General features: G+C 36.2%; 1 protein-coding gene and 1 pseudogene across 3 annotated transcripts in view; one reads left to right on the forward strand and one right to left on the reverse strand.

The window, feature by feature from the left end:
* The window catches only part of DUS4L (dihydrouridine synthase 4 like), a 33,068-nt gene that overhangs the window by 9,669 nt on the left and 6,398 nt on the right, over positions 1–17,001 (reverse strand). For 2 of the 3 annotated variants that reach the window (XM_037836388.1, XM_037836390.1), the window contains exon 3: positions 1,416–1,537. In XM_037836388.1, the coding sequence (XP_037692316.1) occupies positions 1,416–1,537 (122 nt within the window). Of the gene's footprint in view, positions 1–1,415; positions 1,555–17,001 lie in introns of all 3 variants that reach the window. The other variant, XM_037836389.1, reaches the window with a different exon arrangement.
* Positions 2,189–2,675, forward strand: LOC119534250 (annotated as a pseudogene).

Raw genomic sequence — 17,001 nt, forward strand, 5'->3', positions numbered from 1 at the left:
TTTTAGATGATTTGTTTTTCTTACTCCTCTGTTTGGACATGGTTTATTAATTTTCTTGGGGTATGGTAGGAACATATTGGAAGCAAAGTAGTTATTTTAGGTTATTTGTTTTCCTTAATCCATTGCTTTGTTTGAAATGTTGTGGGGTTTTTTTGGTTGTTGTTTGCCTGTTTGTTTTTAATTTTTTGATAAACAAAGTTAAAAAATTGAAAAAAAATCAGTAGAAAAATGGGAGTAAAAACTAAATGACAAATAGGGTGGGATGGGGGGATGGTTTGGGTATTCTCTTTTCACTTTTATTTTTTATTCTTATTCTGATTCTTTCTGATGTAAGGAAAATGTTCAGAAATAGATTGTGGTGATGAACGCATAACTATATGATCATACTGTGAACAGTTGATTGTATACCATGGATGACTGTATGGTTTGTGAATATATTTCAATAAAACTGAATTAAAAAAAAAAAAAAAAAAGAGGAAATTATAATATAGTATGATTAAGTGCAAAGATGAAGAGCCTGTGTTTAAAAGGCAGGGCATGAGTGGAGGATGATTAGGAAAGTCAGGTCTGGATTAAGAAGCATGGAGCTGCAGTTTGCCACAGAGCTGGGGAGCTGGGGGACAGATATTATTGGGAAAGTATTCCAGGTAGAGACATGTGAGGAAGCTGGGCATGTTCAGGGACCTAAAAATAATTCAGTATTTTTGAGGAATAAAGTGGGTAGGATGTGGAAAGAACAAAGGGGAGGTAAGATTGCAGAAGAGGTAATTCAGAGGCTAGATTATGAAGGACTTTATATATTATCCTCAGATGCTAGAATTTTATTCCTTAGGCCAGTGGTTCTCAACTTTGAACTAGCATCAGAATAACCTGGAGGGCTTGTCAATATGAGGAATTTCTTTCAGTAGGTCTGGGGTGGGGCCTGAAAATTTCCATTTCTAATGATAGTACTGATGCTGCTGGTTTGGGGACTACACTATGAGAACCACTGCTTTGACAATGAGAAGTCCAAGAAAATTTCAAGCAGGAAAGAGATTTGATCAAATTTACAATTTAGAAAGGTCACTTTCAGCTGTTTGGAGGGTAATTAGAAAGAGAGACAGTGAAATAGGAATCCATACTAATAGTCCAGGGGAGAGGTAAGGGGCCTTAAGAAAGGCTGACCTTACATTTTGCATATCACTAATAATTCGCTTGGTAAAATAGGCACTTAGTAAAATCATATTGATTACAGGATTCATTTCTATTTTGAAAGAAAAACAAGTGACTTTGTATGTGGAGTGAGACCTGTAAACCAAAAAGTTTCAAATAAAACCCCTGAATTGTGTTGTGTCTGATTAGATGAAATAGTTGAGGTGTTTCTTTTTTTCTTTTTTAAAGTTTTACAAAATCAGCGAACTATGGATTTCACATACCTTGGTTTGTGGTGAATTCACTGTCTCTGGCCTTTATAGATTTGACAAAATCAGCAGCAACTATCATTGGTGTATAACACAGATCACAACTGTATTTTCTTACTAGTGTTCTAAAAGCCAACCTGTGAGTATATAAAAACTTTAATTAGCCATTTAGAAAACATCCTTATCCTATATATTTCCAAGTTTATTTTAGTTATTAAATATTTATTAGGAGAGAGTTTTACCTCTGGAAAGACTGAGTAGACTTTTCCTTATTCCTCCTGCTAAGTATAACTAAAAATCTCTGTGGATGTTATATATAAAACAAATATAAGAAAACTGAAAGGTGGAGACTTCTTTGGGTTTTCTTTTTGTTTCAAAATATCCCAGACTTGGAAATGAAGAAGCCAGCGATCTGGAAATATCAATGAGTCATAGGTGCAGACACAAACAGCCCCAATAAAAAGCCGGCTCTCTCTAGCCAAAAGACCAGGAAAGAGGCAGCCTAACGAGACAAAAGGTTTTTAGAAGGTAATGGCTCACCCCACAGAAAAAAACTGTGATCTTGTTCCTACGGTTCCCCCAGCAAAGGCCAAGTGGGGATCCTATACTTTTACCCTCACAAGGCTGTAACCCCTGTGGTGATTGTGTCAGAAAAAGCTAAGTAGGGCAGGGGGGTTGAGTGACGCTGGTACATGGATCATCATGTGACACGGAAGTGACTCCAAACAGGAAAAGGACAAAAAAAATAACTGTCCACGACGCCAATCCAAATGGGACTTGCAGCCACCATGAATAGCAAAGGTCAATATTCAACACTGCCAGTCTACCCTGTGCAGCCTCCTGGGAATCCAGTGTACCCTCAGACCTTGCATCTTCCTCAGGCACCACCCTATGCTCCATCTGCTTACTCAGAGCTGTACTGTCCAAGTTTTGAGCACCAAGGGGCTGCTACAGTCCCTACTATGTCAATTGCATTTCCTGGCACCTCACTGTATCTTCCCATGGCGCAGTCTGTGGTGGTTGGACCTTTAGGTTCCACAATCCCCATGGCCTATTAATCAGTTGGTCCCATCTATCCACCCGGTTCAGCATTGCTGGTAGAAGGAGGATATGTATGACGCAGGCGCCAGATTTAGCGCTGGGGCTACTGCAGGCAACATTCCTCTTCCACACCCTGGATGCCCTACCAAAGCTGCTCAGCTTGCAGTCTTGCAGGGAGCCAATGTCCTTGTGACTCAGCAGAAGGGAAACTCAGATGGTGGCTATACCATCTAGTGAGGAACCAAGGACACCTCTGTGCTGGGAAAGACATCACATACCTTCGGCATTTCTCACAGTGTAACAGCTTTAGTCATATTAACCTGAAGTTGCAGTTTAGACACATGTTGTTGGGGTATCTTTCTGGTGCCCAAACTTTCAGGCACCTTTCAGACTTAATAAGGAACCATATGTAATGGTAGCAGTATCTCTCTAAAGCATTTGAGGTAGGGGAGGTATCCATTCATAAAATGTGGGTGGAGCAACCCTAAGGATCTTCCTTTAATTCCTCTGAAGTAATACTGTATCTTATTGGTCTTTGCTTTTAGTAATAAAACATCACATTAGGTTTGGAGCGAACTTTGATCTTCTAAGAATTAAAATTGCCAAATTATTCTTATTCGTCTTTAATCTCCTTAAGTCTTTGATTTATATTACTTGTTATAAATGACATGCATTAGTTGTCTGCATTTTCCTTTCCATCCTTTGCCCCATGTCCCACTCCTAACCACAATATTCCATTCTCTCTCACCAATCTACATTGAAGCAATGGTGCCGGACAGAAACCAGTCAGAATAAATTTTTTCTCTCTTTGCATTTCACCCCACTTGTCATCTTTTAACTAGTCATTCACAAGGATCCTCTGAAAACCCCTCTGTGCCCCAAGCACAGACCTCATTACTTCTGCTTTTGCATCTCCTCAGGAAAAGTAGAGGGTGCCTTTTGGACCCTTCTCATAGGTTGCCTCTGCATACAAGAATGTAACCCAAATTTGCTTTGGTGCCAGAAAAACTGAGCTCATGTCAGTGCAAACTGTATGGTAAACAACAGCTTGTTTAAAATATGAGTGGGAAGGAGGAGGATGCCTTTCGAAAGCCCGGTGACTTTAGAGCAAAATTAAGTGGAGTTTTCACATCAAAAATTGGTTACCATTTATTGTCAGAGTGCCTGATGCAGCCACTCATGGCTCCTAGGACTTCCTAAGCTGGGTCAATGGGGTCATACTGTAAATGCCTCACTACAAAATGACTTAAGTCTGGTGAAGTCTCATTTAGGGTTAAGAATATTTGAAGGATCCTTAATATTTTGATTTTTATCTTCTGAAATTGGATTTTATTTTATCTTATAATTTCAGTTAACCTAAATTTGTATTCTGTACATGTGATGTTTGACTGTACCACTGACTGTTATGGAAGTTCAGCATTATATGTCTCTCTATACACTGTGGTGCACTTAACTTGTGGATTTTTTTATACTAAAAATGCAGAATAAAACTATTTTGAAGATTTGGGAAAAAAAAGAAAAGAAAAAAGAAAAAAAAAAAAAGAAAAGAAAAGAAAAGAAAAGGCTAAGTAGGACCCTGCTGGTTGGTAGAAAGGTCCCCTCTGTGTTTTCAGTAGAGACCATGCAGGGAGCCTGGACTTCTACCTCTACCTGGCAGTAACGAGGTCCTTCTCCCACTACCACTGGGGTGGTGTGAGAGGAAGCCTCCTGGGAAAGTAAGGACTTATTGTCACCCAGAAGTAGCAAAGCCACTTCTACCTCTGCTTGGCAGTAATAAGGACTACCACCAGGGTGTTAACCGAAGCCAAGTAGGGAATCTGGACTTCTATCCCCACTTGGCAGTAATAAGGCAATGCCCCCTGCCCTCCTTCCCTGTGACAACAGTGCCAGAAAAAAGCCAGCTAAAATGGAGGGTTTAAATAAGATCCAGTCTCAATGCAATACGAAAATATGAAAATCACCTGTCATACCAAGAATCGAGAAGATCTCAAACAGTGAAAAAAGTCAATAGATGATGACGAGATAATTAAGATATTAGAATTATGTGAAAAAGATTTTTAAAAAGTAGCCATGATAAAAATTGTTCAGTGAGCAATTATGAAAATGTTTGAAACAAATGAAAGAATAGAGAGCCTCAGCAAAGAAATAGGAAGTGTCAGCAAAGAAACAGAAGAATCAAATGGAAATGTTAAAGCTGACAAAAACAATAACCAAAATAAAAAGTTCAGTGGATGGGCTCATAGCAGAATGGAGGGACAGAGGAAAGAATCACTGAGCTGAAAAATGGAACAAAAGAAATTAACTAAGTTGAAAATATAGACTAAAATGTATAGAGAAAATATGGACTAAAGAAAAAAAAAAAACTGGACAGCACCTTAGAGAAACCTACGAGTTACGAGAGTCTTGGAAGGAGGACAAGATGGGGAGCCAAAAGGTACTAGAAGAAATAATGGGTAAAAACTTCCCAAATCTGGCAAAAGACACAGACCTATAGATTTAAGAAGTTGAGCAAATCGCAAACAAGATAAACCCAAATAAATCCTTGCAAGAAAAATCATAATGACATATCTGAAAACTAAAGACAAAGAAAAAGCTTTGAAAAGTGCCAGAGAAAAAAATGACACCTTAATTACAGGAAAAAAACAATCAGAATGATAGTGAGACTCTCATCAGAAACCATGGAGGACAGAAGGACAATATTTTCCAAGTGCTGAAAGAAAAGAACTATCAACCCAGAATCCAACATTCAGTGAAAATATCCTTCAGGAATGAAGGAAAATTAAGGCATTCTCAGATGAAAGGAAAGTATGAGAATATGTTGCTAGCAGATCTACCCTGATAGAATGGCTAAAGAAAGGACTTGAAGAGACATTTCTTTGAAGAAGATATACAAATGGCCAATAAATACATAAGAAGATGATCAACAACACTAATGACTAGAGAAATGCACATCAAAACTACAACGTGATATGATGTCATACCCACAAGGGTGGCTATTACTAAAAAAATGGAAAATAAGTGTTGGACAGGATGTGGAGAAATTGGAACTCTAGTGCATTGTTATAGCAATGTAAAATAGTCTAGTCACTGTAGAAAGCAATATGGCAGTTCCGCAAACAATTCAACATAGAATTACCATATGACCTGGGAATTTTACTTTTAAGTATAAATCCAAGGAGAGTAAAAACAGATACCTGTGTACCAGTATTTATAGCAGCATTATTCACAATAGTCAAAAAGTGGAAACAACAACCCAAGTGTCCTTCTACAAAAGAATGGATCAACAAAATGTCGTACATCACACAATAGAGTATTATTTATAAGAAAGAATGAAGTTATGAGACATGCTGCAACATGGAAGGACTTAGAAAAATACTATGCTCAGTGAATAAGCAAGGCACATAGTGACAAAAATTGTATGATATCACTTATAAGAGATGATTAGAACTAGCAAATCTGTGGAGATAGAAAGCAGATTCGAGGTTGGGGAGGGCTACAGAGAGGAGGGTAATGGGAGTGCTTGTAAAAAAAACCCCACAAAGAATGAGAAAGGAAAAGAAAACAGAAAGAAACTTGGAATATCAGGAAAGAAAAAACAATAAGGTAAACAAAAATATGGGTTAGTATAATAGACTTTCCTTCTTCTCTTGGGTTTTCTAAATTATGTTTGATGGTTAAAGTGAAAATAATAACACTGTCTGACATGATTCTAAATGTATGTAGAGGACATATCTAAGACAATTATAAATAGGGGAGGTTAAGAGATATAAAGTAAAGTATAGTTCATTCAAACTGGTAAAATGACAATATCAGTAGAGAGTGATAAATTATGTACATATCATGTAATACTAGAGTAACAACAAGAAAAAAAACCCCACTATACTAAGAGATACACTTAAAAAATATTATAGACCAGAGGAACTTCTGGGAAGATGGTGGAACTAGGAGATGCAGGGCTCACTCATCTTTCAAAAACAGCGAGTGGACAATTAGAAATTGTCCGAAACAACAGTTCTGGGGGCTCTGGAGACCAGGGGAGTATTGCACAGCATCCAGAGAAAAGCAGGATGGAGAGACTGAAAAACTGCAGAAGGCCACCACCCCAAGAACAGAGAGGGACATGGCCCGGTACTGATCCAGCTATTGCACAGTGAATTTAGACTTTGGGGTTCCACTGATTTAGCCAGTCATGATGTTGCCATGTTATTGTTTCTACCTGGGTAAGAGGTGGAGCTGCTGGAGGGCTATAAACACCCTGCCTTCTTAGGGCTGTGGGGAACAGATTGCCAAAGCATGCCATCTGTTGGGAAAGCCAGGAAAGTGCAGGTGAATAAAAAGTTTTCTACAATTTTTCCTGACCTTTTCTCCAGGGACCTTTGGAACTAGCCTGCATCCCTAGTGTGGGTCCCTGGCCCTATTTTGGCTGGAAAATACTTATGAACCAAGTGTCAAAGAAGAGCCTTAACACAAACCCAATCAACAACAAAATCCTGCCTAAGAGGGAGAAACCGACCTTCAGAATAATCTGATCAAGATAATCAGATGCCCAGATATCAGCAAAACATTACAAGTCATACTAAGGAACAGGAAGATATGGCCTAGTAAAGGAACAAATTAAAAAGTCAGAAGAGACACAGGATTTGGAACAACTAATTAAAGATGTTCAAACAAATCTAATAAATCAATTCAAGGAGATGAAGGAAAATATCGCCAAAGAGCTAAAGGATATTAAGAAGACACTGGGTAAGCATAAAGAAGAATTTGAAAACATGGAAAGAAAAATAACAGAACTTATGGCAATGAAAGGTACCAGAGATGAGATTAAAAATATGTTACAGGCACACAACAGAAGATTTGAAAAGGCAGAACAAGAATCAGCAACCTAGGAGACAGAACATCCAAAATCAAACAGACAAAAGGAAAAATAGAGAAAAGAATGGAAAAAAATTGAGCAGGGTCTCAGAGAACTGAATGACAGCATGAAGTACACAAACATATGCATAAGGGGTATACCAGAAAGAGAAGATAAGGGAAAAGGGGCAGAAAGATTATTTAAGAAATAAGGGCCCCAAAATTCCCAGCTTTTATGAAAGACATGAATATACATATCCAACAGGCGCAACATACACCAAACAGGATAAATCCGACTAGACCTACACCAAGACACATACTAATCAGATTGTCAACTGTCAAAGATAGAGAATTCGGAAAGCAGCAAAAGCGATTCACCACATACAAGCGATGCTCAATAAGACTAAGTGCCAATTTCTCATCAGAAACCATGGAGGTGGGAAATTAGTGTTATGATGTATTTACAATACTGAGAGAGAAACACTGCCAGTCATGAATTTTATATCCAGCAAAAATGTAGTTCAAAAAAGGGGAAGAGTTTAAAATATTCACAGATAAACAGAAACTGAGAAAGTTCATTAGTGAGAGACTGGCCCTACAAGAAAGACTAAAGGGAGTTCTGCAAGCTGAAAAGAAAAGACAGGACAGAGGGATTTAAAGACAAGAGAGAAGGCCTTGGAGGAGAGTGTAGAAATCAAGATTATCAATAAGGTTAAATAAGAGGGTAAAAAGAGAGAAAAAAACAAGATATGACATATAAACGCCAAAGGATAAAATGGTAGAAGTAAGTACTGCCTTTACAGTAATAACACTGAATGTGAATGGATTAAACATCCCAATCAAAAGAAACAGATTGGAAGAACAGATACAAAAATATGATACATCTATATGCTGCCTACATGAGGCTCAACTTAGACACAAAAATACAAATAGGCTGAAAGTGAAAAGCTGGAAAAAGATATTCCACACAAGCAGTAACTAAAGTGGAGCTGGGGTAGTGATAATATATTGGACAAAATGGACTTTATATACTAAAATATTATAAGAGACAAAAAAGGATGTTATATATTAATAAAAGGGGCAAACTACCAAGAAGAAATAACAATTATAAGTATTTAAGCACATAACCAGGACACCCCAAAACACATGAGCAAACACTGGCAACACTGTAGGGAGAAAGAGTTATCTCTACAATAATACTTGTAGACTTCAATACGCCACCTCTTATCAATGATGGAACATCTGGACAGAGGATCTATAAGGAAAAAGAGGACTTGAATAATAAGATAAATGAACTAGACCTAACAGACATATGTAGAACATTGCACTCCAAAACAGCAGGATATACATTCTTCTCAAGTGCTCATGGATCATTCTCAAGGACAGACCACACATGATGGGTCACAAAACAAGTCTCAATAAATTAAAAAAGACTGAAATTATTCAAAGCACTTTCAATGACCATAATAGAATGAAGTTGGAAATCAATAAGCTGGAGACCTGGAAAATTCACAAATACATGGAGGTTAAACAACACACTCTTAAACAATCAGTGGGTCAGAGAAGGAATTGCAAGAGAAATGAGTAAATATCTCAAGATGAATGAAAATTAGAACACAATATATCAAAACTTATGGATGCAGCAAAGGCACTGCTGAGAGGGAAATTTATAGCCCTAAAAGTCTATGTTAAAAAGGAAGAAAGAGCTAAAATCAAAGACCTAACTGCACACTTTTTAGTTAGGAACTAAAAAAAGGAAAACAAACTAGTCTCTAAGCAAGCAGAAGGAAAGAACAACAACAACCACCACAACAACAAAACAATAGAGAGGATCAAGAAAACCAAAAGTTGGTTCTTTGAGAAGATCAATAAAATTGACACTTAGCTAGACTGACAAAGAAGAAAATGAATATGCAAATAAATAAAATCAGAAATGAGAAGGGGGACATTCTAATGACCCCACAGAATTAAAAAAAGATCATAAGAGGATACCATGAACAACCATAGGCCAACAAACTAAACAACTTAGATGAAATGGATACTTTCCTAGAAACACATGAACAACCTACATTGACTCTAGAAGGAATGAATACAAGAGCTCAACAAACTAATCACAAGTAAAGAGATTCAATCAGTCATTAAAAACCTCCCTACAAAGAAATGCTCAGGACCAGATGGCTTTACAGGTGAATTCTACTAATCATTCCAAGAAGAATTAATACCAATTCTGTTAAAACTCTTCCAAGAAATTGAAGACAAGGAACACTATCTAACTCATTCTATGAAGAGAGCATTACCCTAAAACCAAAACCAGATATAGGTACTACAAGAAAGGAAAATTAGAAACCAATCTTTCTAAGGAATACAGATGCAAAAATCCTCAATAAAATACTTGTAAATTGAATCCAACTGCACATTAAATGATGAAGTGGGTTTTATCCCAGCTATGCAAGGATAGTTCAACACAAGAAAATCAATGTAATACACCACATGAACAAATTGAAGAAGAATCACATGAACATCTAGATTGACATTTAACAAAACTCACTTCCCCTTCTTGATAAAAACACAGTGAAAGATAGGAATTGAAGGAAACTTGCTCAACACAATAAAGGGTGTATGTGAAAAATCCAAAGCTAACATCATATTCAATGGTGAAATACTGAAAGCTATCCACCTAAGATCTGGAACAAGATAAGGATGCCCACTGTCACCATTGCTATTCAACATTGTACTAGAGTTCTAGCTAGAGCAATTAGACAAGAAAAAGAAAGAAAAGGCATCCAAATCAAAAAGGAAGAAGTAAAACCTTTACTATTTGCAGATGACACGATCCTATTTTTAGAAAATCCTGAAACATCTACAACAAAGCTAGCTGAGCTAATAAATGAGTTCAGCAAAGTGGCGGTATACAAGATCAACATGCAGCAATCAGTAGTGTTTCTCTACCATAGCAATGAACAATCTGAGGCTGAATTCAAGAAAAAATTCCATTTACAATAGCACCTTTAAGAAACAAATATCGAGGAATAAATATAACGAAGGGTGCAAAAGATGTATATTCAGAAAACTACAAAACATTGTCAAAACAAATGAATGAAGATCTAAATAAATAGAAAGTCATTTTGCGTTCATAGATTGGAAGACTAAATATCGCTTAGATGTCATGTCTACCACAAGTGATTTAAAGAATAAATGAATTGCAATCAAAATTCCAACCACCTATTTTGAAGAAATGGAAAAGCCAATTATCAAATTTATTTGGAAGGGTAAGTAGCCAAAAACATCTTGAAAAAGAAGGAAAAAAGTTGGAGGACTCATCTTCCTGAAGTTACAGTGCTACAGTGGTCAAAACATCATGGTACCGGCATAAAGATAAATATATTGACCAAAAAAACTGAATGAGAGTTCAGAAATAGACCCATACATTTATGGTCACTTGATTTTTGACAAGGCTGCCAAGTTCATTTAACTGGGACAGAACAGTGTTTTCAACAAATCGTGCTGGAAGCACTGGATATCCATATCCAAAGGAATGAAAGAGGACCCCTATCTCACACCTTATACAAAAATTAACTCAAAATGGATCAAAGACCTAAATATAAGAGCCAGGACCATAAAATTCTTAGAAGAAAATGTAGGGAAGCATCTTCAAGATCTTGTGGTAGGTGGTAGTTTCTTAGATTTTACACCCAAGCACAAGCAATGAAAGGAAAAACAGATACATGGGACCTCCTCAAAATTGGAAACTTCTCCATTTCAAAGGATTCCGTCAAAAGGATGAAAAGGCAACCAACTCAATGGGAGAAAATATTTGGAAACAACATATACAATAAGATTTAATATTCAGAATATATAAAGAAACCTTACAACTCAACAATAAAAAGACAATTTAAAAAATGGGCAAAAGACTTGAATAGATCTTCTTCCAAAGAGGAAATACAAATGGCTAAAAAGTACATAAAAATCTGCTTAATATCACTAATTATTAGGGAAATGCAAATCAAAACCACCGTGAGTTATCATTTCACACCTACTAGAATGGCCACTATTAAACAAACAGAAAACTACAGGTGTTGGAAAGGAAGTAGAGAAATAGGAACAATCCTGTTGGGAATGCAAAATGGCACAGTTGCTTTGGCGGTTCCTCAGAAAGCTAAATTAGCACTGCTGTACAATCTGGCATTCCGGTTATTAGGTATATATACCTATATACTGAATATTATTCGGTTGCAAGAAGAAATGAAGTTCTCATACAGGCACAACAAGGATGAACCTTGAAGACCTTATGTTGAATGAAACAGGCTGACACAAAAGGACAAATATTATATGATCTCACTAATATTGAAATATAATAGCAAACTCAAAGAGTTAATCTCGAGAATATAGTTTACCAGAGGATAGAATGAGAGTAGAAAATAGGAAGCTGATGCTAAATTTGTGCAGAATTTTTAATAAGGATGATTGTGAATATTTGGAAATAGATAGAGATGTTGATAGCACATTATTGTCAGTATAATTAACAGCGCTGAATTGTGCGAGTGATTGTGGTTGAAAGGAAAAGTTTAGGGCCATGTATGTACTTACAAGGAAAGCTAGAGAATGAAACATAGGAGTGTATACCACAGGGATCCCTGTTGTGGATGACGAAGGTGGTTAATAGTAGAAATATGAGAATGTTCTTCCTTGAACTAGAACAATTGTATGCCACTATTATAAGGTGTTAATAATAGGGCGGTATAAAGAAAAGATACAACCAATGCAAACTATGGACTATAGTTAACAGTACTAACACAATATCTTCCATCAAGTGTAAGAAAGGTACCACACAAATGCTAAGTGTCAATAATCGAGGGGTGTTAGGTATGGGGTTTTTGTTTTTGCAGCAATGAAAATGTTCCAAAATTGACTGTGTGATGAAAGTGCAAATCTGTGATTATACTGACAGCCACTGATTGTACACATTGGATGGACTGTATGGTGTGGAATGAAACTGCTTTAACAAAAATAATATATTATAGACGAATCAAAATGGAATTCTAAAAAATGTTCAGGTAACCCACAGGAAGGCAAGAAAAAGAAAACTGAAATGAAAAACAGAGGGAACAACCAGAAAGCAAATAATAAAATGAACAGTTACGCCCAAACATATTAACAATTATAAGGTCTAACCATATTAATTAAAGACAAAGGACAGTACAGGGCATTTTAAAAAATGACCCAATTCTATGTTGCTTTTAAGAAATGCACCCCACATATAATGATAAAGGTAAGGTGAAAGTAAAATCAATGAAAAGTTAAATCATGCAAACAGTAATCAAAGGAAAGTAGGAGTTCCTATATTATCAGATAAAGTACGCTTCAGAGCTAAGACAATTATCAGGGATAGAGAGGGACCTTATATAATGATAAAAGGGTCAATCCATCAAAAAAACAGCAACCCAATATGTGTGTGCATCAAACAGTGCTGCAAAATGTGTGAAACAAAACCCGGTAGAGCTGAAAGGAGAAAAAGACAAAGTTGGAGACTTCAATATCCATCTGTCAACAACCGATAGAACAACTAGATAGAAAATCAGCAAGGATTTAAAACTCAACAATACTATCAACCAACAGAATTTAATCAGCATTTATAGACTACTTTACAACAGCAGGATACATATTTTTTTTCAAGTGTCCATGAAACATATAGCAAGGCAGACCATATCCTGGGCCATAAAATAAACCTTGCACATTTAAAATAAATGAAATCATGTAGAGTGTGTTGTCTTATCACAATAGAATCAAACTAGAAATCAATAATGGGAAAGTAAGAAAATATCCAAACACTTGGAAACTAAAAATTACAGTTCTAAATACTCCATGGATCAAAGAGGAAATTTCAAAAGAAATTTAAAAATGACACTGAACTTAAGAAAGATGAAAACACAATATATCAAAATTTGTAGGACACAGGTAAAACAAATCTGAGGACAATTAATAGGACTAAAAAGCATACATTAGAAAAGAACAAGGGTCTCAAATCAATAATCGAAGCTTCCACCTTAAGAACTAAAGTAGAAAGAGGAAAATAAATCCAAAGAAAACAGAAGGAAGGAAATAATAAAGAAATCAATGAAACTGAATTTACTGAATCAATGAAATTGAAAACAGGAAAAAAAAAAAGAAAAATCAATGAAACAAAGAGGTAGTTCTTTGAGAAGATTAACAAAATTGACAAACTTTAATAAAATAATAAAAGACAAAGAATAAATGAAAGAAGACCCAAATTACCAATATCAGGAATGAAACAGGGGAGATCACTACAGACCCTGCAGACATCAAAAATATAAGAAGAGAATATTACAAAGAACTTTATACACATAAATTTGAAAAATTAGATGAAATGCACCAATTCCTCAAAAAACACAAACTACCACAACTCACCTAGAAAGAAATAATTTGAATATTAAGGAAATTGAACTTGTAACTAAAATATTCTCAAAAAGAAATCTCCAGACCTACATTGTTTCCCTGGGGAATTCTATCAATACATAAAGAAAAAATTAACCACAATTTGACATTATGTTTTCCATAAAATAAAAGAGAAGGGAACACCAAAACCAGACAAAAACAGTACAAAAATGGAAAACTACTGACCAATATCCCTTATGAATGTAGATGAAAAAATCATAGGCAAAATATTAGCAAAAATAATTTAGTAATATACACATAGAATTATATATGATGAGAAAGTGGGGTTTATTCCAAGGATGCAAGGTGGGCTCAATAGTCAAAAATCAATCAGTGTAATTCACCATATTAACAGGCTACTGAATAAAAATCATAGGATCACATTAATTGATACAGAAGCAGCATTTGACAAAATTCATGATAAAAATGCTCAGAAAAATAGTAATAGAACATCCTCATCTTGATAAAGAACATCCAAAAAACTCCTATAGCTAACATTATATTTAATGAAAAAAGAGTGAACACTTTCCCTCTAAGATTAGAAACAAATCAAGGATATCAGCTATCAACACTCATATTCAACACAGTGCTGGGAATTCTAGTCAGTGTAATAAGGCAAGAAAAAGAAACAAATGGCATATAATTGAAAGGAAGAAACAGAACTACCCACTTGCAGATGTCATAATTGTCTCCATAGAAAATCCCAAGGAATCTACCAAAAAAACTCCTAGAACTAATAAGTGAGTTCAGCAAGGTTGCAGGATATAAGACCAACATTCAAAAATCAACTGTATTTCTGTAGACTAGCAATAAACATATGGATACCAAAATTAAGAATACAATACCATTTATAATCATTCAAAAAAAGAGAAATACCAATTGTAATTTTAACAAAACATGTATAAGACTTATGCTAAAAACTACAAAACATTGATGAAAGAAATCAAAGAAGAACTATGTAAATGGATAGACAGATCATGTTCATGGATTAGAAGACTCAATATAGTCAACTATTGGCTAATATATAGACAATTCTCCCTAAATTGATGTTCAGGTTTAATGAAATTCCTATTAAAATTCCAGCAAGACTTTTTGTAAATATAGATGAGATTATTCTAAAAAAAAAAAATACATAAAAAGGCAAAGGAACTAGAATAGCTAAAACATGTTTGAAAAAGAATAAAGTAGAAAGAATCAGTCTACTGATATCAAGACTTATTATACAGCTTCAGTAATCAGGACTGTTTGGTATTGGTGGACATATAGGTCAATGGAACAGAATAGAGAACCCAGAAATAGACCCATATAAACAGGCCCAAATGATTTTTGACATAAGCGAAACAGCAGTTCAATGGAGGAAAGGTAGCCTTTTCGACAAATGGTGTTTGAGCAATTGGTATTCTCAAATTTAGTTTCACATCACGTGTATAAATTAACTTTAAATGAAACATGAACTTAAACGTAAAATGTAAAACTATGAAACCTTTAGAAACAAAACAGGTAAGAAAATCTTCAGGTTCTAGCTACACAATGATTTCTAAGACTTGACACCACAAACACAATCCATAGAAGGAAAAAAAAAAGATAATTTGAAAAAAAAAAAAAAACAACTGCTCTGTGAAAGACCCCATTAAGACGATGAAAAGCTAAAGACTGAGAGCAAAATATTGGAAAACCATACATCTGGCTACTTTCTAGAATATATATGAAGAACTCTCAGAACTCAAGAGTAAAAAGTAAACAATTCAACTAGAACATGGGAAATGACATCAAGATACATTTTACTGGGGGGATCTAAGATGACGGCATAGAGAGAAGTGGAAGCTAAGTAGTCCCCCTGGAACAACTAAAAAAAACCAGAAACAACTAGTAAATAATCCGGAATAACTACGGGGGGACAAACATGACTGTCCACTCATCATACACCAACCTGAATTGGGAAGAATGCCCAAGATCACAGCATAAAATCTGTAAGTAAAAACTGTGGATCCAAATCGGGAGACCCCTCCCCCCACAGCCCAAGCTACAAAGCCCCATGGTGCCAGAGAGAAGCTTTCTCCCAGCAAGTGAATACAGCTCAGCTGAGCTCCAGCGGGGGTTTTAGTTAGTGAGTGTGAACTGCTCACTACGAGGTACAAATTCCCAACAAGTAGACAGAGGCTTTGGGTGACGACTGACCTTGGAGAGCCGGAGGGTTGCCTTGAACTAGCTCTGTTCCTTTTTCGTCTCAGTGGAGAAAGCCTCAGCCATTTTCAGTTCCCAGTTCTGTGACCCAGACAAGGGTATAGCATGGGCAGACAGAGACCATTGAAATGCTAATGACCTCCGTGTAGGGGGTCTATCTTCTCTAAGAGGAAAGGGGTGGGGCCCAGCTCTACTACCTGCCTTTCTCCAGAACTTACACCAGTCAAGAATTATAGGCTAACAGGTGCCACCTGCTGGGCAGAAAAGCACAGCGACCTGAGGCATCACAGGGTGTACCAATTTTCTAAGACACACCCTCAGGGAAACCGGATACTGAATATTTCTTCCTTCTGGGATCTTAGCCTATTCTGGTCTGGGGAGGCCTGATTGGGGTAACCAAGGAAACCATGCCTAGACAACAGAAAACTACAACCTACACCAACAAAAAATGAGGTTATGGCCTGGTGAGTGGAACAAACTTGCACTTCAACTGTGATGCAGGAATTGAAACAACTAATAATAACTGAACTTAAAAAGTTTAGGAAAGATATGGCAAAAGAGATGAACCATATAATGAAAACACAGGACGTACATAAGGTAGAAATTGAAAGTTCAAAAAACCAACTGGTGGAATCTATGGAAATGAAAGGCACTGCACAAGAGATGAAAGACACAATGGAAACATACAACAGCAGATCTCAAGAGGCAGAAGAAAACACTCACTCAGGAACTGGAGAACAAGGCACCTGAAAGCCTACACACAAAAGAACAGATAGAGAAAAGAATGAAAAATACGAGCAACGTCTCCGGGAATTTAAAGACAAAACGAAAAGCAAGAATTTACGTGTCATTAGTGTCCCAGAAGGAGAAAAGAAGGGAAAACGGACAGAAGCAATAATAGAGGAAATAATCATTGAAAATTTCCCATCTCTTATGAAAGACATACAATTACAGATCCAAGAAGCACAGCGTACCCCAAACAGAATAGATCTGAATAGGCCTACGCCAAGACACTTAATAATCAGATTATCAAACATCAAAGATAAAGAGAGAATCCTGAAAGCAGCAAGAG

This window comes from Choloepus didactylus, chromosome 5 (assembly GCF_015220235.1).
Source record: "Choloepus didactylus isolate mChoDid1 chromosome 5, mChoDid1.pri, whole genome shotgun sequence".
NCBI classification, from domain to species: domain Eukaryota; kingdom Metazoa; phylum Chordata; class Mammalia; order Pilosa; family Megalonychidae; genus Choloepus; species Choloepus didactylus.